The sequence below is a fragment of the Phyllostomus discolor genome, chromosome 3 (assembly GCF_004126475.2).
Source record: "Phyllostomus discolor isolate MPI-MPIP mPhyDis1 chromosome 3, mPhyDis1.pri.v3, whole genome shotgun sequence".
Taxonomy (NCBI): domain Eukaryota; kingdom Metazoa; phylum Chordata; class Mammalia; order Chiroptera; family Phyllostomidae; genus Phyllostomus; species Phyllostomus discolor.
Window position 1 is genome coordinate 191179680 of NC_040905.2, and position 25394 is coordinate 191205073.

Consider the following 25394-nt stretch of genomic DNA (forward strand, 5'->3'; position numbering starts at 1 on the left):
TGAAGTTGTAGCCCTCTTCCTGCCTCTTGCCAGCTGTGCTACCTTGGGCAAGTTACTTAGCCTCTCTGAACGTCAGCTCCTTCAGGCGCATCAAAAGGAACAAAATTCCCTACTTCACATGATGCTCATGAAAATACAGTGAACTAAAGTACAAGTCTGGTACGTCTTACGTGCCAGACACCAGACTAAATGCTTTATCGTCATTAGCGTGCGCATTCCCCACAATACGTCTAAGAGAGGTTCTGTTAATATCTCCACTTCGAGGAACCCGAGAGACAGAAATGTTATGGAAGGACCTGATGGGAGGCGGCAGGGCAAGGTTTGAACCAAGGCAGTCTGGCTGCCAAGTCTGTTCAAAGTCAACACTAATTTGTGCTGCCCGGTGGATGTTTACAAGATGGTAACTTTACATCTCCTTCCCTCCACACTCCGCCACAGCCAATGACACCGCCATGTCACTGGGGCCTGCCCTGCCCTCTGGGGATCATGCTTTTTGATTGTCAAAGATCAAGGCAGAATCGAAGGTCCACAGTTAGTTCTCAGTATTACCAGTAATCCAACAGCCAGGAAGTTGTGACCCTTTCCCCTAAATAAATTCCAGCATCACCCTCAGGACTTATTTCACAAAAGTCTTACAGAGCACAGGCCAAACAAGCCAGATCTGAACCATGAAAATACCGAAAATGTCAGGCACACCCCTGACATGCAGAAACCCAGCCGAAGGGATGGGAAAGCTCAAGACCCCAGCCAGCACGTCAGGATGCACGCGGGGCTGCCCTGGATGTTTCCTCCGGTCCCTCCCCTTTCCAACCTTGACTTCAGTGATGTGGGATGTCCTCCAAAGGGACAGCACCAGCCAAGCCACAAAATGCCCTAAGTTCTTCCTTGTTCTTTCCTGGCTAAGTTATTATAAGCTTCAGAGGACCCTACATCCTGGACAGAAAGCATTTCAGAAAGCCCTATTTGAGGGCTATGGGAGGCCAGTTGTAACCCTAGTCCTCAGTGTAGGAGGCTGAGATCAAGTCCTCTAGGCCACGGCAAACAGCCACGTCGGCTGTGCACTACCTGACTTCAGAAGCACCATTCTCATGGGAAGTGCCATTCACGTGGACCGTGCTGTGCATGGAAGCACCAAAATGTATAATGTGGCAGCCTTACGTACAGGCTGAAAGCCATCCCTCCTCACCTAGCTGGCCTGGCCTCATTTAGCAGGCCTGGAAAATCATCTCCTGAATTCCCACAGAGCATGTACAGGGTTTCTGTTAAAAGGTGTTGGTGTGGCTATAGTTTGGGACAGGGCCTGACACCTGGAGAGCTAAAATCATGGCTGAGGATGGAAGCTGCTGAGGCCCCTGAACAGGGAAGACTGGGGATCTGCATTCTGGCCCCACCACAGAACCCACGGCTCTGCCCGCTGGGCCAGACCCCAACTGATAAAGACAGAAAATGCTCACAGCACCCTCGCACACCCAGGAATTGTCCCTCACCAGCCCTACGCAACAGTGATGCTTAGGGAACAGCCACAGGATGCCACAGTGGACAAGAGCCCAGCCACCTTGGGCATGGGGAACAGAGGGGGAGCTGGGGAACTCCAAAGAGGAGATGTGCAGCATGGTCCACCCAAGGATAGCAAGAGGCTCAGCCCCAGGACATAGCCTTCCCATTTCCAGCCAATAGGGAACCCTGACCACTACATATGGTGCAAACTCGGGAGGGGCTTGGGTCCGTGGTACCGCCTAGAGATGAAGGATTTGGGAAGGAAGCAAGGCACTGGGGCAAAGCGGATGTCTGAGCAGAATGTTCAGGCTAATGAGCTCGTCAGGTAACACAAAGTGATGCAGTCAAGTAGCTCAAAAAGCAGTAAAAACAAAGAAGCAAAGGGACACCTCCTTCTCCAGCCCAGTCCTGACAAAGCGACACCAGCCCCATCTGGGAGGCCTTAGCTCCGGCTAGTCTGCCAGATTCACCACCGTGGGGTCAGGCGGGCTGGGTGGTGAGAGGCTGAGGGGCAGAGCAGAGGAGGAGGGTGAAGAAGGAAGCAGTTCTCGCTCTCTCTCTCTCCCCAGTACCTCTGGCAGGCACAAATTTGGGGGGCTTGCTTTAAGAAAAATAATATTTTTTAAAATCCTACTTTGGCAATTTTTGATTGCTAAGAACCCTACGTGGGCCTTGGAAGTGGGCTATGAATGGGAATCTTTTTTCACTTCTCAGTAAATCCGCTTCAGACCTCTGGGTTCATGGCCACCCTTCCAATAAAGTTCTGGAAGATAAGCCTTGTGAAAAAAAAAGACAGCCAAGACTGTTTTAAGAACTTCTGTCATTATTATTAATTTAGAGTCCTGTTGATGCAGGTCCACACAAGGGAATCGACTTGAAAACTACACACAGTAGGATTTTATACTTTTTGCAGCACTTTCACTTGACCCTTAAAATCTCTGTGAAAGGCAGGCATCTTCATTCTTTTTTAAAGATTTGTTTATTTATTTTTAGAGAGAGGAGAAGGGAGGGAGAATGAAAGGGGGAGAAACACCAACATGTGAGAGAACCATCCATTGGTTGCCTCTTGCACACACCCTCAACTGAGGACGTGGCTCGCATGTGCGCTGACCAGAATCGAACCAGCGACCTTTCAGTCTGCAGGATGACTCCCGACCCACTGAACTATACCACCAGTCAGGGCAAGGCAGTATCTTCTCACTATCATTCCACAAAGATTCGCCGACTGCTTAGTCCGTGCCTGCTACTGTGCTGATGCTTGGGAGAGAGTCAGGAATGAGGGTCAGTCCTGCCCTCAGGGGTCCTGGTACAGGGGATACGGTGAGTCCCATGTGCTCCCCCAACCAAATACTGATCAACATTCCGAGACAAAACATTTTCGGCTTGTCTTACCAAAGCCCCAATGTGGAGGCAAGGAAAGTTGAGGCCCACAGAGGTCAGACAAATTGGCGAAACCAAAGAGTCAGCCAGGAATGAAAGGGATGGGGAACCCACTCAGATTTACGGCATGTCAACGATGTGCCACGCCCCCGCCACCAGTCATGGAGCAGACTCCATCCAGTGTTCTGCTCAACGACCCTTGGGGCAGTGAACCCACACTCTCAGGGGAACGGAAGGACAGAAAGAATCAAAACAAGCCCAAGGTTCACACATAAGGAGGCTGGATTTATTCCCAAAACGAATCTTAACACAAAGCCCAAATGTCTTTCCCCTATACCAGCATTTTCCAATCTCCAGCCACTTACAAACTAGGCTCCCAGTTTTACCATACCCACATAAAATGTCTTCTTTAAATCAACTTTTTTTTTATATTTCACATCCTTTTAAGCAGTAATACCCGTGACATTGCAACTGATATGGGTTAAAGGTAAAGCCTGCCATCTGTGTGCTGCCTGAAATCACACAAAACTTACTCAGAGAAACACCCCTTAGCAGTCTTCATCGCACGGCAACAAAATCTAGACCTGTCACTTCTCCTAGAGTTTCTGGAAACCTGCAGGATTTTTATATTTCCGCTGGGTTGCGGCAATGAGAGGGATGGACGAAGGATGACTGCTCCTCACACTTAGCATTGAGTCAGCCCCCACCCAACCTGCCTGTTTGTAGGTTTACGAAGAAAATAATAAAATGTCCAAAAAGTTCCAGAGGTGAGAAAACTCAGTAAGGTCCCTCGGGAAGGCTTTCTATGCAGATTTCTCATTAGGATGACTTCAAGGATAGTTAGACTTGTCTATGATTAAACTGTAGAACTGAGAGGCCTTCCCGCTTAGAAGACGAGCAGGCCAGCAGAAGGGAGCGCTGGTGGAAGGGAACCGCAGGTTTGACGTAGGTTCACACAAGGGAATCAACTTGAAAACTACACGGGAGTGTTCCCACTCCCAGGACATCCCTCCTGTGGCCGCAAAAACCGGGAAAGCACCTGCCCTCTTCTTGTCTACAATGGAAGTTTCACAGGGACGGGGACAAGTTTGATTTGTGCCCCAGTGAGCCCAGCACCTTGGGTTGAATGACTGAATCAAGCAGCCCATTTATCTATAAAATGAACTGATGGCCTCTTCAAGTTTCGTCCAGTAAGTGAAAATAAAGCAATGCTCTAGCCCAGGAAACCACGGACTAAAAGAGAAAATTTGAGCAGGGAACCGCCCCCATCCCCATATGCACAAATTATCTGTGGATAGCCCAAAGGATTTAGCAGATGCAAACTGAAGGAAAGAACCAGGTAAGTTCTCCAACTGGGTCACAGAAGCAAGAGCTCAGCAGCTGAGCATTGATGACAATGTAGGTTGGTGCATCTATAAGACACTGAGTGGGAGTGTCCAAAGGGGCTGTTAGTCTCCGGTGGACTGACCCAAACCGCAAGCCTTGGTCCCACAGTCATCCCTGACTTGGTTGAGAACAGAAAGAGCTATTTATCAAAAACCTAGGTGACAGGTTTTTGATAAATAGCAAACAACAAGACGCAGCAAATAGAGTGCGCAGCAAAACTGAAATCTAAAACAGGGTTTGATAGGATGAGATGACATAGAGGCTCTAAAAATGTAACAGAAAAGACAGAGGTATTTTCCTTAGGTTCCACACAATTCAGAAAAGGAGAACCACACAATTCAGAAATGGAGAACGAGTAACTTGCAATAGTGAGTGTTTCAAAGACTCCGCAGTTTTGGTTGCCGGCACATGGACTCTGAGTCAACAGCGGGACGTGTGTGCCCAAATGTCTGCCGCAATCTCAGGCCACATGAACAGAAATGCAGGGTGCAGGACAAAGGAGGCAAGAGTTCCCTTTACTCTGTGCCGGAATGCAGCTGTAATTTCTGATAAACTTCAAGACAGACACAGACACACTGAAACCCAACCAGAGGGAAGACAGAAATTGGATGTTAGATGCTATTTTAACATTTAAGCAATGAAATGTTATATCTCATTTATTCCTCAAACAAATCGCATGGGGTAGGTTCTTCTGCTGTCCCCGTTTCATGGACAAGAAGCCAAAAGGGCCTAAGTGACTTATTCCCAAAGCCACAAAACCACCAAGTAAAATATCGTAACACTCTCTCCTCTTTCCTCTGGGCCACACTGTCTCTTTGTAGTCGAAGAAATTACCTGGGCTCTGCCTCTTCAGTGCCAGGCAGGTGCCCTTCGGTAGATGAGGAAAGACTGATGCTTTGCTTGGTGCTTGCTCCCACTCTTGTGTCCTGCGCTGGGACAGACACACAGGTGCAGGACCAGGGGCCTACCAGGCAAGGAAGCAGCATCCAGACGGCCTGGCCATGCAGCCAAAAGCGGTCCAGCTGAGGACACCTCACATCTGACCCTAAGCACCATCACACCTCTCTCTGAGGTGAAGCAATACCTCCTCCGTGCCAGCATTCACACAGCTTTCCTTCCCTTTGTTCCCAGGCCCCACACTGCCCACTGCCTCTTTTCCAGGCCGGAAAAAGGACAGTTCTGTCTGACCAAGAGAGAGCTCCAATCCAAATCTGGTTTAAACACTAACACTTTTCACCATTTCTTATTTTGCCAAGTGGATCAAAAACTGGGAGGCCTTTCACAGAAGGCCAGCTCACCCCAGCCCTCCCAACACCAAACTGAGAAGAAATTTGTACCTTCCTGGAGCAGTGACAACAGCTGGCAGCGACAGCAGCTGGGGAGTAATTTATCACTGACATGGTTTACAACCACTGATGCACAGTGATGATAGAATGTAGACTGACTTTTGTGGGCCTCATTATTGCTTTTAAATTCTCTACGGACCATGCACAGCATCGTTGTCTGCGCCCAGGGGACCGTTCCCACGCCCCTGGCCCCTGGGAGGCCACTGCGTGGGAGGCTGCTCCTTGACTTCTTCAGCCAGCGCCTCGGTCAGCAAACTGCCTGCTCCCTAGACACTTCCTTAATGGCATTCCTGGCACTCATCAGATTAGGGATCAAGAGTTCACTTTTTAAAGACCAGAGTTCAACTGTCCATCGTACTAAATCAAATGTCTAGAAGGAAGATGAATTGTATTTTCCTTTTGGAAAGAAATGTTTGCTTTCACTTTGTCCACACCAAATTGCAACTTCATTGCTCTTCCATATGCAGAAGTGTCCCCGTCTATAAATCTGCTCGTTCACTGCAACCATATGGCCAACTCTAAAGGAAAGAAGATGGAAGCAACCTCCACCACCACCCCTAACTGTCCTAACCCTGGGCCTGTGCCATTCCACTCTGGGGGGTTCTCTCCTGTCACCCAAAAGGAGGCCAACACACTCATTGTCTTCCCAGTTTCTTCTCCTGCAGAAAGGTCTCACAGCCCAGCCTCAGAGGAAGACAGGCCAGGAGGAAAGAGCTAAAAGGCACAAGCACCAGGCTGCCCAAGTTGCTCTCTCAATGGTACAGGTGAACTTCCAATCACAAACCAATACACAGCAAGGCTTTTGCTTACCCGAGCTGTTACTCTCGATCTTCTGTAATGTTCTCAGAACACTGTGTATGTCCTTCATGCTGGTGTCTTTCTGGCTATATAAAAGAAGCCGCTGAGCATCTGAGAACAGGCGAGACACACTGCAGGGAGGACAGGAAAAGCACAAAAGCTCTAGTTAGGCCAGCTGCTTCTCCCACACGCAGAAAGTACCTGCCTGGTACACACGCTCAGCCCGGCTGCCCGGTGCTCCTCTCCAGCTGCTCCCCAAGCCCCGCTTCACCGACACCCTACGCTTCCAAACCGCCACCCACCAGCCCTGCCCCAAACACTCTTTCCCACGTGTCCACCAGATCCTACCACCTCCTTCAAGGCCCAGCCCATGTGCTTCCTCCCCAGGAAGCCCTCCCCCACACACACACTCACACACACACTCCCCCAAGTCCAACTTATCCATGAGACACAGTGGGCACCGTACCTAGGGTTCAGGACACGCTTGGGGTCCACAAAAATATTTTAATTTCTCTTAAATTCAGAATAAAAACCCAAATTCAGGATATGTATAAGATGGGTCCAACCTGGAATATATTCATCTTTAGACTGGCACACTTAAACAAGAAAGTTTGTAATAAATAGTTCTGCATGGAAGAAGGGGCCCACAAAAGCTACAAAGCCCCAGGTCCATGTAATGTAGCCCTGCCTGCCCCTAGCTGCGGCTTCCTCAGAATTGTCCTGAGCCCTGACTGGTACGACTCAGTGGACTGAGCATCGTCCTACAAACTGAAAGGGCACTGGTCAATTCCCAGTCAGGACACGTGCCTGAGTTGCTGGCCAGGCCCCCCAGGTGGGGGCATGCAAGAGGCAACCAATCCATGTTTCTCCCGCACGCTGATGTTTCCCTCCCTCCCTCTCTCCCTTCCTTCCTGACTTTCTCTAAAAATAAATCAAATCTTTTCTTTTAAAAAAAGAACTGTCTTGATATGTTTCCTACAGTCCATTCTAGCTCATACCACAGTTCTGTGCATTCTAAGAATCTTCGATGGCGCATTCGACCAATGCTTATTAAAGCCCATACTTGTAACTGGCATTGAAGTCGGGAGCCAGGAATACAAAAATGAAGGGAGCGGCATCTTGACAGGAAGCTCACACCAGGGAAGAGAGAGACCAGACAGTGGGACACTGCAGTGTGAGAGGCCCCCACAGAGCAAGAGAGCTGATCTGAGAACAAAGAAGGCCTTGGCCGCGAGCTCCTGGAAGGCAGGCCCCTGCCTGTGCACACAACTTGTTACCCAGCCTCCCCCGGCCCCCAGGCCAGGCGGTTCGCATGCACACTGACTGTCTGCTGCATGAGTGCGCTGACTGACAATGGAGCAGATGTCTCCCCGGGAGGCCAGCACACTCCTTGTCTTCCCTTCCCAACTCATCTGCCAGTTTTTGGAAGAATGCCCCACCCCTTCACCCCAGCCACATGGCATTTTGCTACACACCATTACTCCTGAAATGTACGAAAGGAAGATCTTAAATCTGACAGCAATTCTCCCTATCCTCCTTCTACAGACTTCATACACAAACCTTCCCGAAAGCAACTTCACTCAAATCCAACCATTCAAAATTCTCCAGAGGTTGAGAAGGGGAGGAAAAGAACTAACTGGCAAATAGAGGAAAGAGAACCTGATCTGGTACTTACATGGATTTGTTAAAGTTTCCAATAACTCCGGGAGCCTCACCGGGAGTCGGGTAACGGAAGCATGGGTTGTTGGCATTACAGATAATCCCCTGAATCCAGGGAAGTGTTCCCGCAGAGGGCATGGCTTTGTTTGGAAAGTGGCCTGTTGACATCGAGGAGAAGAAAAACGTTAGTTCTTTGAAGCAGTTTTGGGACTTGATCTTTATCTCTGCTGGTTCCATACACTCTCCAGCCCAACTCTTCCTGTCCCGCTCCCCGTATCGCAGAGACCTGCCACCTCTGACTGCTCCGACCTGAGTCGGAAACTTGGCACCAGAGAGCGATTCTTAATTTGCCTGACATCATCTGTAGAATGGGATTCCTGGCGCAAACCTTGGAGAAGTGGCGAGAGGGGTGGATTAGACCATACACAGAAAGGGCCTAGTTTGTCTTCCATGGCCCACCTCACTTTTCAGAGACACAGAGGGGCCCTGAGGATGACCTAAGCCAATTCAATTCCTTCCTTCTCTAAGGAGCAAACTTCGGCAAGAAACCGTGGTCAGTGGCAGGAATCAGTGGGCAGGACTGGGTAGAACCCAGTTTTCCATGATCCAAGTCCATCTCCTTCCCTCCTACCTTTCCTCCTTCCCTTCCCTCCTATGAAGGGTGGGTCCCCTTCATACCTTAGCCCTTCTCCATCCCCTCTACTGTCCTCTGCTGGCCAAACCTACATTAGTGTCACCTCCTCTGCCGGCTCACGAGCCCCTCAAAGGCACCCAATAAACATGCTAACATGGGGTCGGATGTCCTCTGTGAAGCCACATTCGTTGTTGCTATTGCATCCCTCACTGAAACCGTGAGTCCCCTTCAACAGGTCATCTGTTCCCTCTCCTTTGCCTTCATCACGGAGGAGCTTCTGACAAAGAGCATGACTGGGTGTGTTTGGCTAGTCCAAGGTGTCAAAGGCACATTTTGGCTTGTAGCAGTCTGCCTTGGGTGCTGCTTCTGAGGATACCGAGACAAATGTGCCATGTGCCCTGGAACAGGAGCTCTTAACCTGAGGACCAAGCATGTGTGAATTCCTTCGGACAGAAAGGCCATGGCTGCAGCTTTCATCGTGTTCTCCGGGCTGTCTGTGACCCCAGAGAGGTAACGACCATTGAGAACCACAGCTCTCTAGGTGGCAAAGAGCGCTGGAGCTCCATGGGCTCTGGGGTCAGACCACCTGGGATTCACATCCAGTCTCCACAACACACTAAGCACAGACTTTGGCCAAGTCGCTGAACCTGTAATTCTCAGTTTCCTCACCTGTAAAAGGTGATAAAAATACAGTCTACTGCATAGAGCTGCTGTGAATATTTCATGAGCTCTGACAGGCAAAGTGTGACGAAGAATGCCTAGCAGAATGGAAAGGCTCAAGGAATAGGCCTGTGAGGGTTACGGAGGCACTATGGTGGCTCTCTGCTGCTCACTCTGCTACAGTCCTGCGGAGATTTGGAGTGTCCCTCCAAATCTCACAGCTATACCCTTCCGCCAAAGCAGGAGCCCTGTTTCACTCATCTTACTACCTTCATGCAAATATGCTAATAGAGCTGCCCCAGAACTTAACCCAGACCCAGGACTTGCTACATGGCATTTCAGTATTGCAGTACTTGAATCTATCTTTTTCTTCTGTCCATATTCAAAGCAGAGAGGCAACATCCAAAGTAAGGATGCAACAAGATCTGATCACTGTGGCCACTCTGCAGGGACTCTGGCCTGTTTAACATTTACTCAGTTAACCTCCTTATCTCCCTGTTTATAGTTCAAGGAAAACCAAACAAGGTCCCATGCCTAAGTCAGCTGCTCTTCATACAGGGAAGATTTTTGTAACCCAACCAAGTACCCGAAGGACCACGGGAGTCTCCCCCTTAATCTCCCAGAGATTCTGGCACCAAGGACAGGGTGGTGGTGGTCCAGGCAGCACAGGACACTAGCAGGTGAAGGTATTTCAGGCTATACCTTGGTGGGTGAAGTGATGACCCTTCCCTATGTGTTGTGACCACCTTATGTGCAAGGAAAAGGACTTCGCATGGGTGCACAGGGTGACAGTCAAATAGCATAATGGAATCCCAGGAGCCAGGAAAGTAATGGGAATCTTGATGGCTCTGGGTCAAGCTGGGAAAGATTATGGGGACAAATTATGCACCATTCTTTTATTTCCAGAGACAAGACCCCTCTGCAAGATTCACCTTAGCAATCCACCTTCCAGCTAGGTCCCTAAAGGTAGTAAGCACAGGAGGCAAGGTTGCAAGAAGTGCATAGGTGGAAGGCAGAAATCTTATCTGCCTTCTATAGGTATAGCAATTGCACATTTCCAAGAATCTATGGTCTAGATTCAGAGAACTATGGGTTAAAATTCGAGAGCTTATTCGAGATAACGGCCTAGGCAAGTGTCAGAGACAGAGACAAGGAAACTCCAACTTGTCTGATCCAATGTCTGCCTGTTTCGACTACTCCACGTTGCCTACCTATGATCATTCCTAAGAGAGAATAGCTGAGCAGATGAAAAAACCAAGTTTCTCCTGAAACATGCACATCAGCGGGGCTTAGATGAATTCTTAAATAAAATCAAATATGCATTTGCTCATTCATCTTTGGGGTTCCAAAAGGGTAGAGAGAATTATCTCCTGGGCCCACAAATTGAGAGTGTATTTCATTTTATATTCTTTCCCTATATGGTAAAATCTGAAAATCACTTCTGGTAGAATGCCCCAGAGGTTTTGTGAGGTTTTTAAAGGCTTGAATATAGAGGGGTGGACAAACGTAGGTGTACAGTTATAATATTAATATATAATACAAGAATAAGCTCAGTGTTTTGCATTCTTGCAACTATAAACCTACTTTTGCCCACCTCTGAATAGAATGCACACTAGCAAACTAGCAAGTAAATAACTGTCTCTACGGGCTGTTGACCAGACCAAGAACAGAACCAAGAAGTGACCCTGGAGCCATCTCTTTCATGAAGAATAGTACCCTATAAATCTATGAGGCTGGCAGGATGTGGGTGGAGCTGGTTAATGGTGGGGAAAGTTACCGGGGCAATGGAACAGAGGTTCCTGCTAAACCTCCTACATGAATATTGATCATCAGACTGGGACATTTCTGTAGTGTCAATCCTTCCAGCGAGCAGAGCCAGCAGAGGAAGACGTGACTATGGGATAATGACAGTAATAGAACATAGGTTTTATTACAGAGATGAGGTATCAAGAAGCTAAGTCACTCGCCCAGCGTGATATACCTAGTAATGGCTGAAGCCAGGATGCAAACCCAAGTAACCTGACATCTCCAGCGTGTGTTCTTGGCCACTGCTCTATTTTCCATACTCGCTGTAAAGGCTGCCATCAAAACACGGGACTGGCAGGCAGAGGGTCCAGGCTTGACTTCATCTCTGTCACCACTTATTAGTGTATGACCCTGTGCAAGTCCCTGCCCTCCTCTGAGCCCCAGTTTACTTAAAAAGGAAATGATGATAATAAGTCTGAGATGTAAGTTTGTTATAAGAATCCAATCAAATAATAGCAAGTCAATCTGAGAATTTCTATATAAATGCTGTTTAGAATTATGTGTTCCATAAGATTTGCACCTGTGTAACCAAGACAGAATGCACATGGAAAAGACTGGCAGGGACCAGATGACAGTGGCGGGAAGGGACTGCCCAAAGGGCCTTTTTGAATCACCACTTTCTAAACTATCTGTAAGGTTATTTTACCTTAATGGTTTATAATGTATGACACAGACATTGGCTATTATTACAGTTACTGGTATAACCATTCACGAGGACTGAAAGTAGTTTCCTGAGTTCATGCCTTATCAAAAAATTGGACGCCTAGCTTGCCTATTCCACACCATTTTACCATGTTTCCTAAAGGCAGCATCTTGGGAAAGGTCAAATTTAGCCCATGCCCACTGCCTGGATGTGACTTGCCAGTGGTGAGTCTCAGGCAGGATGTTCAGATACTCACATTCGTGTTGTTCATAGGGCGGGTAGCTCAGCCGAACGGAGATCAGGATCAGGAAGATGAAGAGGGGCCAGGCCACTTCCAGCAACAACTGGCACTGAATGGGAAATAAGACAGGGCAAGGTGAAGTTAAACAGCAACATGGGTGTCTGATGTTACTGAGCTTTGGGAAAGCCACAGAAAAGTTAAACAACTGATCACCTCTCCAGCCCCTGCCACCGCTCCCTAAGCTCTCCTAACCCTTTCCTGCTGACAGTTCTCACCTTGTAACATACTCTTCCGTATCTCTGTGTTTTCCTTAACAAAGGGGCGATGCTTCCTATCCTGCCCCATCTGGTCATTTCTGCCCATTCTTAAGATTCAACCAGGCAAAACTTCCTTTACTAAAACCTCAGGCTGAGCTAGAAGCCCTTCTCCTGTGCTGCTCCCACAGTAGCCGAGCCCTTGAACTCATCTGTTTCTGTCCCTGGCTTCCTCACTGCAGCTCGAGCACCCTGAAGGCAAGCACTGGGTCCCAGTCATCTCTGCATCCCCAGCTTTGGCACGGTTTCAGGTATGTAATGACCATTTATTGAGAGAGGAGGGCCAGGGCAACTGGGCCCTGCGGTGCTAAATACACACCAGCCCTGCTCCCCCAAATGCACACACTGTTGCCCCTGAGTGGCTGAGAAGAGGGCCCCAAAGAAGGATGGAAATTCGCATAGAACTCTGACCGCCACACAACCAGGACTGGGAATTGCTGGGAAGAGTGCAAGTCCTCCTCCACCCAGCAAGGCCTGGTCACCATCTGGTTGGTTAGAAAATCATTTAGCTTATAGGTAAGCACGATCCACTGGGTAAAGCAATGAGGTTTCTCTAGAGGAAAAGCCTGCCTCAATGATTTAAAAGGGGATAAATAATCACAGGGACAGGATGGAAATCACTAAACATAATTTAATTGAACCAGAGGTGTTCAGACAACTATAGATGCTCGTCTCCATACAATAGAGTTACGTCAACTTCCAAATCTACTGTTAGTTGAAAATACAGAAGTCAAAAATGCATTTAATACACCGAACTTAGTGAACATCGCAGTTTGGCCTAGCCTGCCTTAAACATGCTCAGAATACTTTCATCAGCCTATCACTGTGCAAAATGATCTCCCACAATGAATACACTGTAGAGTAGGGGCTGGTGCCCCTCGTGATCGTGTGCTGGACTGGGAGCTGTGGCTCACGGCTGCCACCCGTCCACCAGCACAGGAGAGCACCAGGTGGCATTTTGCTGGCCCAGAAAAAGATCAAAATTCAAACTATAGTTTCTACCACATGAATATCATTTTCCCACCACTGTAAAGTCAAAAAATTGTAAGACAAACGATCATAAGTCGTGGACCGTCTGTAGTTATACTGCCTGAAGTCTCGCATCTCTTTCTCCTTTCACTCCTATGTTCCAATATTCTAATTAGGATGAACACCAACGAGTCCAAAAGAGTCGTGGGGCCTTGGGGTTACAAAATCACAACTATGGCCTCAGAACCCTAAAGCCAGGAGAACACCGATGTGAAATCTCCCCCTTTTCTTTTAACAGAATTCCTTTCTTGATCCAGAAGTCCATACATATTTTTTGTAGAAAAGTTGAAATTAAAAAATAGATATAAATCACCCCTAATACCACTTTACAAGGTGAATCCCTAGGAAAGTGAACTAACAAAATAGTTCTGTTAACATTTTTATCTTTTATTCTAAGTATATATAAATATTTTTTCTTTACAAAATTGAGATTATACATCATATATAGTTTTGTATTTTGCTTTTTCACTTAGTATCACACTGGGAGTGTTTTCCATGATATAAATATTCTCTTAAAATATGGATTTTAATGACCACTTAATACTCCACACTGGGAATGGATCCTAATTAAGTTAACCTTTCTGCTACTGCTGGTGCTTCAGATTGTCTTGAGGTTTCTTTTTATTATTTGTTGTTGGATTTTTAGAACTTTAAACAGTCAATTTTTAATTTCCAAATGCCTTTGATACGGTTCCACATTAACCTCTTTTTTAAAAAGCCCTCCTTTTGGAAGGTTTTTATATCATATATCATCTATATACTTCTAGATGATAACAGTGGATGTCCTGAGGTAATAAGAAAATGAGTGGTTTTTTTAATACCGTCCTGTGTTTCCTAAATTTTCCAGAACTAAAAACTACTGTTGCCATATAACTACGAAGAATGGTTTGCTATAGATAGCACACCAGGCAAAAACAAGAGACAAATACGGTATGTCCCTCTCTGAAAGAAGACACACTATCACTGGGGTCTCAAAGACCAAAGATGGGCCTGGGCTTGCTCAGTATTTCTATCAATAATTCCAAAGAGGCGGCAATGCACATGAAATCCCCAGGCTCTCAAAGGACACCGGCCTCCCCTACCCACTGAGTGGCAGTCCCTCCTGGGCGGAGCTCCCCAGGCACTCCCCCCTTCATCCGCACTTGGCACAGCAGGGGCCCTATGTACACAGGAGCTTCTCCCCTGGTTCCCTGTCTTCCCTCTAAGCCTATTGTACTATGAGAGCTTAAAAAACCCTGGTTGAGTAAGAGAATAAGCTGAAGTTTATAAAATAATGAAGACGGAAATCATTTGAGCCCTTTGGGAAAGCAATTTGGCCACATGTAGCAACAGACATGTTCATCCCCTTTGACCAAGTAGTATCACAGGGAATAGACCCTCCAGGACTCAATTCAAAATATCGAAAGCTACACGTATGAAATTACTTGTTCTGTGAAACACTATAATTGAAAAACACTGGAAACAGTTGCACAGCAATTGGGAAATGATTAAATTATCATACATCTACTCAACAATGTAGAATGCAGTCATCCCAACAATGTTTATGAAACACAGACCCTATTAACCATATAATACTAAGTGAAAAAAGAGCACAAAATTGTATCCATTCGCAGCTTACAGCTAAATAAAATCACAAATATTAACAGACAGGAATAAAACTTGTTTAAAATGGCGTAACTGTGGATGAATTCAGAAAAGAATAATACCCTCAGAAAAACAATTAAACGAAGAGCGTAAGATTGTCACCAACCTTGAAGCTCTGAAGCTACGATTTGTACTTTCAGGATAAATAGGAGCTCCCATTCATTTCAAGGCCAATATGTAGTAGGCACATTACATATGGATTATTTCATTAAAGCCTTAGGACAACCCTGTGATGTGGGAACCATTGTTGTCTCCCTTTCATATGTGTCAAGGCCAAATCTTCAAGGACGGGTGGTCACAGAGCTAGTCAGTGGCAGGGCTGAGATTAGTGGCCAGTTCCTTTCAACCCCAGAGGCCACATAAAATTCTATCTGATGCAGTATGAGGTCCAGGTGGGAGATGACTCTACTAGGTGGCATGGTCAAAAAACACAGAGTGTTCCATACAGGTAAAATGTACTCATGGCCCATAGATTTGTTAGAGTCACAGCCAATACTGAGCACCTACTGTGTACCAGGAATGCTTTACATCTCATCTCTGATATTTAATTCTCACAATAACTCTGTGAGGTAGGTTGTATCATTACCATTTCAAAAGTAAAGAAACTAAGGTTCTACAAGGTTATGAGCCATAGCCTGGTAGGAGAGCCCACCAGCACTGGGACTCAGATCTACTGACCCCTATATGTGTCCTTTTGCATTCATTTTTTTTAGTTTTATTATTTTTGTTTTGTTTTGTTTATTGTCATTCTATTACAGTTGTCCCAATTCCCCCTGGCCGCCCCACCTCCCCGCCCTCCTCAACCAGTCAATCAATCCCCACCCTGTTGTCCACATCCATGGGTCATGGTCATTTATACTTGTTCTTTAACTAGACCCTTCCCCTTCTTTCCTCCTTCACCCCCCTCTGCACCCCGCTCTCATTGTCCCTGTCAGCCTGCTCCTTGTTTCCATGGCTCTGGTTCTATTTTGTTCATTTGTCTGTTTTGTTCATTAGGTTCCTATTATAGGTGAGATCATATGGTATTTGTCTTTCACCACCTGGCTTATTTCACGTAGCATAATATTCTCCAGTTTCTGACAGAACCATGTTTGGGACATACAACTTTTAAGATGGCCACTTAGTCTGTCACTCACTAGCCCTCCTGGGCACTGATCTGACCCAATGAATTAAGCCTTATAGTCCTGGCCACCTCTGCAGCCCCCACATCTAGGACCCTGTAGGGAAGAGATGCTCAAAATATGTTGGTTGACTGAAAAAAGCGAATGCATTTTCCCCATGGCACTGTCAGCAAAGGGAACAAAGAAAATCATACAAATCATTTTCAGCTCCTGAAGCGAGTGGGCAGAAGCAAATCAGGAAAAGAGGTAAGAAAAAGGGTGATATTAATACGAATGCCTAACACTTAAACAGGTCTTACTATTATTATATTCATTTTACAGATGAGTTAACTGAGGCTTAAAGAGTTAATAAACTGCCCAAAGCTCTAAGGTTGGTAAGTGGCAGTGGCAGGATTCAAAGCTAGTCAGATTCAAGGGCCCCTGCTCTGCTCTTAGCCACTCTGCACCCAAACCTCCTTATGCCCCCTGCACTATCACCAGAGTATTTAGGTTACTGATCTTGCAAAGCCCTTGTTAACCTGAGTCACTAACATGTATGAATGAATGAAGGGACTGCCTCCGAAGCTCACGCCCCCAAAAGCTAAAAACTCTTGAGACACAAAATTGAATCCTTGCCCTTTTACACTGTACCTCTACAGTGACTTCCATCATTGAACACAAAATTCACCTTCCAAGCTCAGGGGGATGATCTAGCGTTTCTCGTCCTCTTAGCCTCCCTGTAGGAACTGAACTTGACTACTGCCAGGCCTGCCATGCTGGCTCCACTTATTAAACAAAGATTTCTCCCCTGTCCCTAAACTTAGCACTTTTCCTTCACCAAAGGCCCTCATAAAGAGTTTGGGAATAAAACTGATGCTTTACTCTTATAAACCCCTATAGAAAACTCCTCTAAATCTTGTGTTGGTACCTACCCACCTACCTCCCCATCTCTCCTCCAGAAGGATGGAGACATGGAGAGAGGAACACTTTTTAACAGGTGTTTCTCACCAAAGTCAGAAACTCGGGAGCCTTCTTGTACTGCTGGGTATTAAAGCAATGATTCTGATGCTTAAGTGAACAGCTACGCTGAGCTGCTCTGGGGAGCACCAAAGCACCACTTCGGACATCCGTCTCGTCCTTCCTCAACTATCCAGTGGGATAATCCCAGCACGCAGGGTTCCTCAAGGGCAGCACTACTGACACTTTGGACAGGTCACTGCTGTCGGGGACTCTCCTACGAACTGCAGGATGTTTGTGGCATCCCTGTTCCCTGCTCACTAGATACCAGCCACACCGACCACCCCCACCCAGGATAGTGACAAGCAAAAGATATCTGCACACAACATCAAATGGCCCTGGGGCATTAAAGTAGAGAAGGGATATGTTTTGGAACTTGACAAGGTAATAAGATTCAATGGGAAAAATAAACGAATGAAACTATCAAAGTATATTCTGAGACAAAAAAGGAAGTGTGGTCTTTTTTTTACTTTTACTTTTTTATTGTATTTTTTTCCAACTACCATTTAGTTCCCTTATACCCCCACCCCTGAAGACACCACTGTTGTCCCCATCCTTGAGTCCTTTATCATTTCTGCTCAACCCCTTCCCGCCTACCCACCCTCCCCTTAGCTGTCAGCCTGCTCTCTATCCATGAGTCTGCCTCTATTTTACTTGTTAGTTCAGTTTGTTCATTAGGTTCCACACGAGTGAAATCATACGGTATTTGTCTTTTTCTGACTGGCTTATTTCACTTAGTGTAATGTTCTCCAGGTCCACCCATATTGTCACAAAGAGTAAAACTGGGACAATGAGTTACCCCAGATCTCGGCATGTTCAAAGTAACAGCACACTCTGTGCTGTATTAGCATCAAAATAAAAAATACTTAGCAAATGACGAAATAAATAACCTCCAAACAGCTCCCTAAAGACATAAGATTTTGATAAATGTCCCCAAAATAACTAGAAAAGGAATCACTGTTTAATAAAAGCTGCTGGAATGACATGATATGAATGAAAGAAAAATTAGTGTTAGGCCCATCCCTGAAACTAACTATACACTTTAATTAGGTCTGTGTAAACTGAAGTGACATCTTTAAGCTCAGACCAGAGAAATGCTGGAGAGAAAAACCATTTTTAAAATCAGACCTGCCCTCCCCCTAAAACTATATAATCATGCATTGATGGTGGTTTTTTAAATTAGTTTAATCCTTTGGAAGGACATCTGATCACAGACTTCAGGGGCCATTTCCCTTTGACCTAATAATTGTACTCCTGAGATTCTGGCTTAAGGAAGTAATACAAAAGGATGAAAAGGCTAGATGTATAAAATCTTTATGGTAATTTATTTGTAACAGCAAACACTGAAAACAATCTACATGTTGGCAACAGAGTATGAACTTATAAAATAAAATCTATACTGATCTATACTTTATTACTATAAAGCTACCAATAATGTCAGTGGAATCAGCCCAGAGTAAATTTGGGACCAAAAGATTCAGCACTTCCTCTAACCTAACTACCTTACTAAGCTATAATACTCTCTTCACTGGGAGACAGGAACGGCAGTGCACACCTCTCAGGATTGCCGTGAAAATCAAGATAATGGATACAAAAGTACTCTCAAAACTACAAAATGCAGTCTATATACGGAGAATCATCATTATGAATATGACGATTATTTGGAAATATGGGAACAGACACACCAAATAATGTTAAATGAAAGAAGGAAACAGCACAAAATGGAACCCATGAAGGTAATGAGTTCAGTTGTCCCCTTAGGCTATCCTCACTCAAGTCCTCTCAGTGCCAAGGACCACATACAATCTGAGCCCCAGAGGCGCCTTCTGCACAGAAAAGAAAACGCAACTGCCCTACTCCAAACGCCAAGTCCTGCACGATCTGGCCCTGCCTGTGAACAATGCCCTCGGTCTTTGGGCTCCTGATATTCCCCTGCCTAAACTACTGCTGGAACTTCAGGGTTCACGGCTTGAATGTCATGACCCTCCATTCTAAATTAAGTCCCTATCCACAGCCTGGTAGTACCTAACACAGTACCACAGCTGGTCTGGGTTATTTTTCTTCATGACACATCACAGTATGTTATTATTTTTACTTGTGTGATCACGTGGTTCATATCTGCTTCTCTCACTAAACTGCAAGTCCTGTAAGGGCAGGAATCATGTCTACCTGGTTCATCTGGTTCGTTATGTACTCAGATGACTGCCCCACAGGCAGTGATGCTCAGTCAATATTGACCCAAATGAAACAATAAATGGCTATTTGTTCTAACGTTCTTCAGTCCATAGAAGAGGGTTTCCCTGAATCCGTTGGCATATGGTGGCCAACCTGGAGTTAGAAGTGAATTAGAATTCGATAATAATTAGAATTATTATCTGGATTTGAACCATCACTTCCAGGCCAGGGCTAAGAACAGGGAAGAAGTGTGTCAGGGGAAAATGGAAATGGGGAGGGGAGAGGGAAGTTTTCATCTATTCTGTAGAACTCTCCAATGGCTCTTAAAGAGTTTTAATTTTTGACAGCTTATTCCTGTCATTAAACAATGCCCAAATACCAATACTCTAATTTACGCAACAAAATAGAATTCTCTATTTTCCCAGCCTTATGGCTAGTCAGATCTAATTGAGAAAATATTTAACAGCAAAGGAAAAAACAAGTGATATAGCCACACTCTGTTCCATCGGCTCCACAGGGACCTTGGCCTCTGGCTCATCCTAAAACCAGGTGAGGATCCTGAAACTCTGAAGCCCCTCGCCCTTCCTGTCCTGTTTGTGCTGAATACGTGCCACCCACACTAGTTAACTGTTACTTTGGACCCAAACTGAGCTTTGCACCCAACTTTCGCAACTCAGTTTCAATGAATTCTTTGCCCAACGAGAAGAGCGGAAAGTTAGTCCTGGCTGATGGTCCCCATGAGCCTGCGCAGTGTGGGCACCAGAGAGAGGTCCCCAGGATTCACCAGCAAACAAGGACACACAGTGAAAGGGCCAGCAGCCCCCTTTCAATGGGGTTGCTCTGGCTTTTACATGTTCTCTTTGTTCTTCCTGACTCCTGAGCAAGGAAGCCTCCTTGAGACCTGCAAACTAATAGGTTCATTTAATGCATTCACCACTCATTCAGCAAATACTTATTTAACATATCCCAGATGCCAGGCTCTGGGGCCACGTGCAGACTCCAGGATCTCAGAAGAAGGGAAACGAGCAATGATTTTCTGTACATTGACTGGTTCTGACTATGTGAGCTAACAAAGTGGCACCAAAACCCTTAGCAGGTTCCACTGTTCAACAACATAACCCAGAATCCCACGCCAGGTGCATTGGGAAGCAGCTACTAGTCAGAACTTAAGGTCCAGAGACATTAAACCTTTAGAGCAGAAAAAGCAAAGCTTGCTAAGAAGAGCCTGTGCCTGTAAGGTCACCAGGAAATTCAACTGTCAACTGTAAGGGGGGCAGGCCAGATCTTTCTGACTCTGACAATCTAGGCACCAGCAACCTGAAATAAACCACCTTTCTCGTTCAGCAAAATACATTTCCTTTAGAAATCAGGAAGGGAGGTCCCCAGGACAAACTAGCAGGCAGTTGACATATCATCAAGAAAAGTCCTTTGGTGTCAGGAAGTTGTGTCCCTACTTCCTCCTTCAACAGAAACTCTGCCACAAGACCACAATTGCCTTTGGCCAAGCCTGCCTGTCTCTCCCATCTTAACTCTTTGCAAACCCACGAGCTATAATGAGCAAGAAGCAACAAGCTCAGGAACAGTGGAGACTGGCCCAACCAGAATGCCCCAACCCCCACATCCTGTTCCAGAACCGATTTCTTGGCTGACCCTGGGGAAATTCCTTCTCTGCTTTGTGCCTCAGTAGCCTTATCTGTAAAAGGAGAGGCTCTGGACTGTCCTGCTCTTAAGGTCTCTATCACTGCCAAGATGATATGATTCTTTCCACTACTCATTGGTCAACAGACAACAGCACAGCAGGAATAGTTTCCTACCATGTGGGCTGTTATAACCAGGATGAGAAGAGGCAGGAGACCTGGACCACATGGTAGCTAAGAAATGAAGATGGGAGATGAATTTGGACTCAGGACACCAGAACCTGGGAAAAGCCATGGAAAGCAGGAGAAAGGATGAAGAAGTCAGAAACTTCAAGATCTCGAGACAAAGGATAAAAAAAAAAAAAAGAAAGCACTGAAAAGCATTTTGACATAGTGGTTTAGAATACCAACTCTAGAGTCAGATGGTCTGCATTTGAACCCTACATGTGCTTCTATGAACCCCAGACAAACTACTTAACCACGCCAGCTATAACAAGGTAATAAGAGTACTTCATGGAGTCAGAAAAAGATTAATCCAGTTAATATCGCACTATTTAGTGCCTAGCACAGGGAAGCTCATTCTAGGTGTTTGCTTTCCTTACATAATGTCAGGTTTTATATTTTACCATTATTATTATTATTACTAAGACAGGTAGGATGTTAGATACCTAGATTCTAGTTCCTGCTCTCTCATTAATGATCTTGGGATTCAGGCCCCCACAAGTAACATGAAGAGCTGAACAAAATACTGTCTCTCAAACTGAAATCTGTATGTGTGTGTGTGTGTGTGTGTGTGTGTGCGCGCGTGCACATGTTTGGGTGCACGCGTATGTATTCCTGATGGATTACATGAGTTCCTTGTGAGCATCTTAACCATTCTGTGTTTTCACTTCCATGGTTATCTACACAAATCAGAATCAACATATCTGAATTTTCTACATGCCTACTTCATAACAAGTTTTGGCACAAGATTTCAAAGCCTAAGTTTCTATTTGTGCTTGATTGTGTTGGCACCAACGTAACTGTGGCAGACTAATGAGAAAGGAACAGATGCAGATGTGCTTTATGAATGATGAGACCAGTGGTCCAAGCGAAAGTGAAATGGTATCACATGAAGGTCATGGGAAGAACGGTTGGAGAACTGAATGCTTAGAACACAGACGATCCAAATGCAGAAGGATGGCACCTCAGCGTCCACTGCCATGTGCATGTTATTGCTTGGATTTGGTTTCAGCTACACAGTGTGAGCTGTCTTACTACAATCGTTTGAATTGTATTGATTTTGCAATCTTGTTTGCATTAAATTTATAAGCATTATGAATCATACGGTTATATAATAGCATTAACAATCAGGTTTGTATCTAGTTTCACATATATAGATTAAGTAACATTATAATAAAAAGATATTTGGTGAATGCAAAGGGACATTTGCATTCTTTGAACATTTCTGTTCCTTTAAAAAAGGTCCAAACATTACTATAATTTGAGAAACACTAAATTAATTTATCTCCGAGGTCCCTTATAGCTCTTTGAGTCTAAGAAAAAAATGATCATTTTTGGCTACAGATATGTTAAGCTTTGTTAAGACAGCCAAGTGGGGATGCAGGCTCAGAATTCAGGAAAAAAAGAAGGGCAGCAAACAGATTCAGCAGCCAGCTACAGAGAGGCACAGCTGAACTCAGGAGGCTAGATGTGATTTCTAAGAGAGTTCAGAGATAGAGAAGCAAAGAGCTGGCATCTGGGCTTCCAGAAGTTCACCGTGTCTTATAGCCTCCAACGAAAAATACCATTCATTCACCTGCACATTAAAGATGATTTTCTCAGGACTACCCCAAGAATTCCTGTGCCATCCAGGGAGTGAATGGCTTAAAACCCTCCACAGAAATAAAAACAAGTCTCTGGCTTATTTTCCTCCAGGCTTGCAGTCCAAACTGAGAGAGTCCACACTGACACTAAAAGATTCTGTCTTTCTATAAGCTGGGCGATTAGCTCACTTCATTCCCATGCCCCCAGACATCCAGGGGCCCAGCAGTAGGTGCTCTTGGAGAGCCAGATGGCCCCTGTGGCTGCAGGGAAAGGAGCCGGTGGGATGGTCAAAGGTGTCTGCACCAGATTCCGGAGGTCAGAACGTAGCACAAATCAAAGCTAACATTTCTGCCTGGTTGCAAACCTGCCTTCAGTGATAAGTGATAGAGCCACCAGAGCCACGTTCGTTCCATCGCGTTGAGAAAAACAAGATGATTTTCTTTCCTCCCTCCTCCAATCCCCAACTCAAAACCATGAAGAAACACATGGGAGAACCCCCGCCCCACCCCCGAGAAACCCAAGCTTACTGTTTGCCTTCTTCTGAAAGTGAGGTTCTTCCACAGCAGCAGCCTCAACTGAGGCCAGCAAGCCATGTTCCCTCAGCTGGCGCCCACAGCAACCTGAGTGTGACTGGGAATCGTGGAGGCAGTGGCCGGAGCTCACAGCAGGGACGCTGTGGCTGGTCATTAACTGAAAGATAAAGCAGGAAGAGAGAGAGCTGTCAGTTACTGCTGCAAAGCCAGACACAGGCCAATGAGGGCTGTTGCTCCAGCCCCCTCACCTGAGACCTCGATCCCAGGTCTGCATCATGACTGCTTCTCAACAGGCATGAGTCCTAGACTTCCGGCCTCAGCCTTCTCCAGTCAACAGGGATTCATTTTAGCTGCACTGCTGTGACCATTTGGGAATGAAAATTACCTTTACGAAAACAGCTTTAAGTGAGCGAGGTGAGGTGGTCAAGACGCTGAGGTTGGAAGTGGTATACCAGAATCCCAGAGGCCTGCCTCCCCTCCCATAAAATGTCAGCAGCATTCACACATCTGGCCTCAAACCTGGAGTCATTTTTGCTATTCCCTGAAATTCTCTGCAGACCATGCTATCACCTGGCTGCAAAGTTGAGTCATTCACATGATAAACGGCACCCCTGGGAAAGCAGTCTCCCAATCTGGAAAGCCACTGTGTGCCTTAGATGACTGGGGATAACCACCAAGGAAACGCTACGACACCTGGCTCCTAGGGTTTGAGGACAACCCCAGTGATGTGTGTCTGTGGAAGGAAAACAGCGTCCCATGGAGAAACAAGTCGGCAGAGGCAGGTGGGGAGCATCACCTGTGAAACTGACAAGCTCCCACTGTCCAGACATCTGTACCCTCTGGCCTTGCTCCATCTGCACCTGCACAGAGGGGCCAGCTGCTTCTTGTCAGGTGTCACAGGTGCCTCCTTGGAGGACTGTTCAGCCACGCTAGGAACAGGGGATACGACATTTCTGTGCGTCCTCACTGCCTACTCCACAACTGTATTTATTTAATGCTGGAATAATTCCAAGTAGTCATACGAAAGTTAAAGTTGGGGGGAGGGGCAGAAAAATGGAAAGTGGAAGAGAAAGGGAGGGATACACAGGTTAAAGCAAGGCCCTGCTGGCACTTGGTAGTCATGAACCCTCAGCAGAAACCGGAAACCAGCTTTACTTCTAAAATGGCTCAGTTCACCATCGTGCTCTGTAGTGAAGCAGAGGTGGGAATGGGGCATTGCACGTGAGGAACAGACAGAAAAAAGAGCTAAGAATGTAGCCACCACTTGTGGATACAAAATAAAGCAGCAGACTGAAAGTCCATGCGTCCAAATCAGATCTTGGTGCAAGGTCAAGTTTAGTAGGATCTTACCCTTTTTTCCTTCACCCAACAAGGACTTGGATTAAAAGCTTCTAGGGAGAAAAAAAGAATGGAGGGAATTTGCAGAATCTGGGGAGAAGGAATGACCCATTCACTCATTATGTATTCAGATTCATTCCTTGACAATCCAACAAACCACGAATTCCTCTGAAGTACTCAAGACTTAGGATATATTTACTCAGCAAACCTACAGAAAGACAAAGACCCACAAAGGTCTCGCTCCAAAACAAGGAAGAGTTCAACTGGCACAAAGTCACTTTGTAATTTGGTGTTTACAGGATCACTGGCCTCTGAGCCCGGAGAGCCAGAATGCCCTTGTGTCTGTAATCCCAAAACGTTTTCAAGTGGCCTAGGACAGGACTTGCATTCCAGGAACAGGGAAATAAATAATTAGCTACAAATACATTTCCAACACAGTACACGGTACATTAAAAGTGCCAAAGAAATTAGTTCCTTTCTCCTAACTTACCTTTCTCGGTTCTGTCAGTATCCCCTGGCACAGAAATGGTTCTGTGATGTCCAGTGGATTTCTAGCAAATCCACTCTGAGTGTCAGGAAAGGTAGGAAGGGCAGAGGAGGAAGGGCAAAATATGAATAGCCTAGGGGTGGAGTCCCCGGGGTATTGCCTCTGCTAAATTTGAGCGGAAAATCTCAGAGGAAGGAAACACATACCTCTAAAGAAGGTATATGAGACGAGAAAAATCAGGAGGAGATTTCAGGGAGGGTATTT

General features: G+C 45.9%; 1 protein-coding gene and 1 long non-coding RNA gene across 5 annotated transcripts in view; one reads left to right on the forward strand and one right to left on the reverse strand.

Moving 5' to 3' along the window:
• ABCA1 (ATP binding cassette subfamily A member 1) overlaps positions 1-25394 on the reverse strand; it is a 120151-nt gene that overhangs the window by 76145 nt on the left and 18612 nt on the right. For all 4 annotated transcript variants that reach the window (XM_036021988.1, XM_036021990.1, XM_028505370.2 and 1 more), the window contains 4 exons: positions 23300-23462; positions 12066-12159; positions 8083-8224; positions 6420-6538 (listed from right to left, as the gene is read on the reverse strand). In XM_036021988.1, coding sequence (XP_035877881.1) covers positions 6420-6538; positions 8083-8224; positions 12066-12159; positions 23300-23365 — 421 coding nt within the window. In that variant the 5' untranslated portion in view covers positions 23366-23462. The remainder of the gene's footprint in view (positions 1-6419; positions 6539-8082; positions 8225-12065; positions 12160-23299; positions 23463-25394) is intronic.
• On the forward strand, positions 2638-24107 carry LOC118499751. Its single transcript, XR_004902281.1, has 3 exons — positions 2638-2817; positions 15341-15343; positions 24096-24107. It is a non-coding gene; the product is annotated as an uncharacterized LOC118499751 (long non-coding RNA).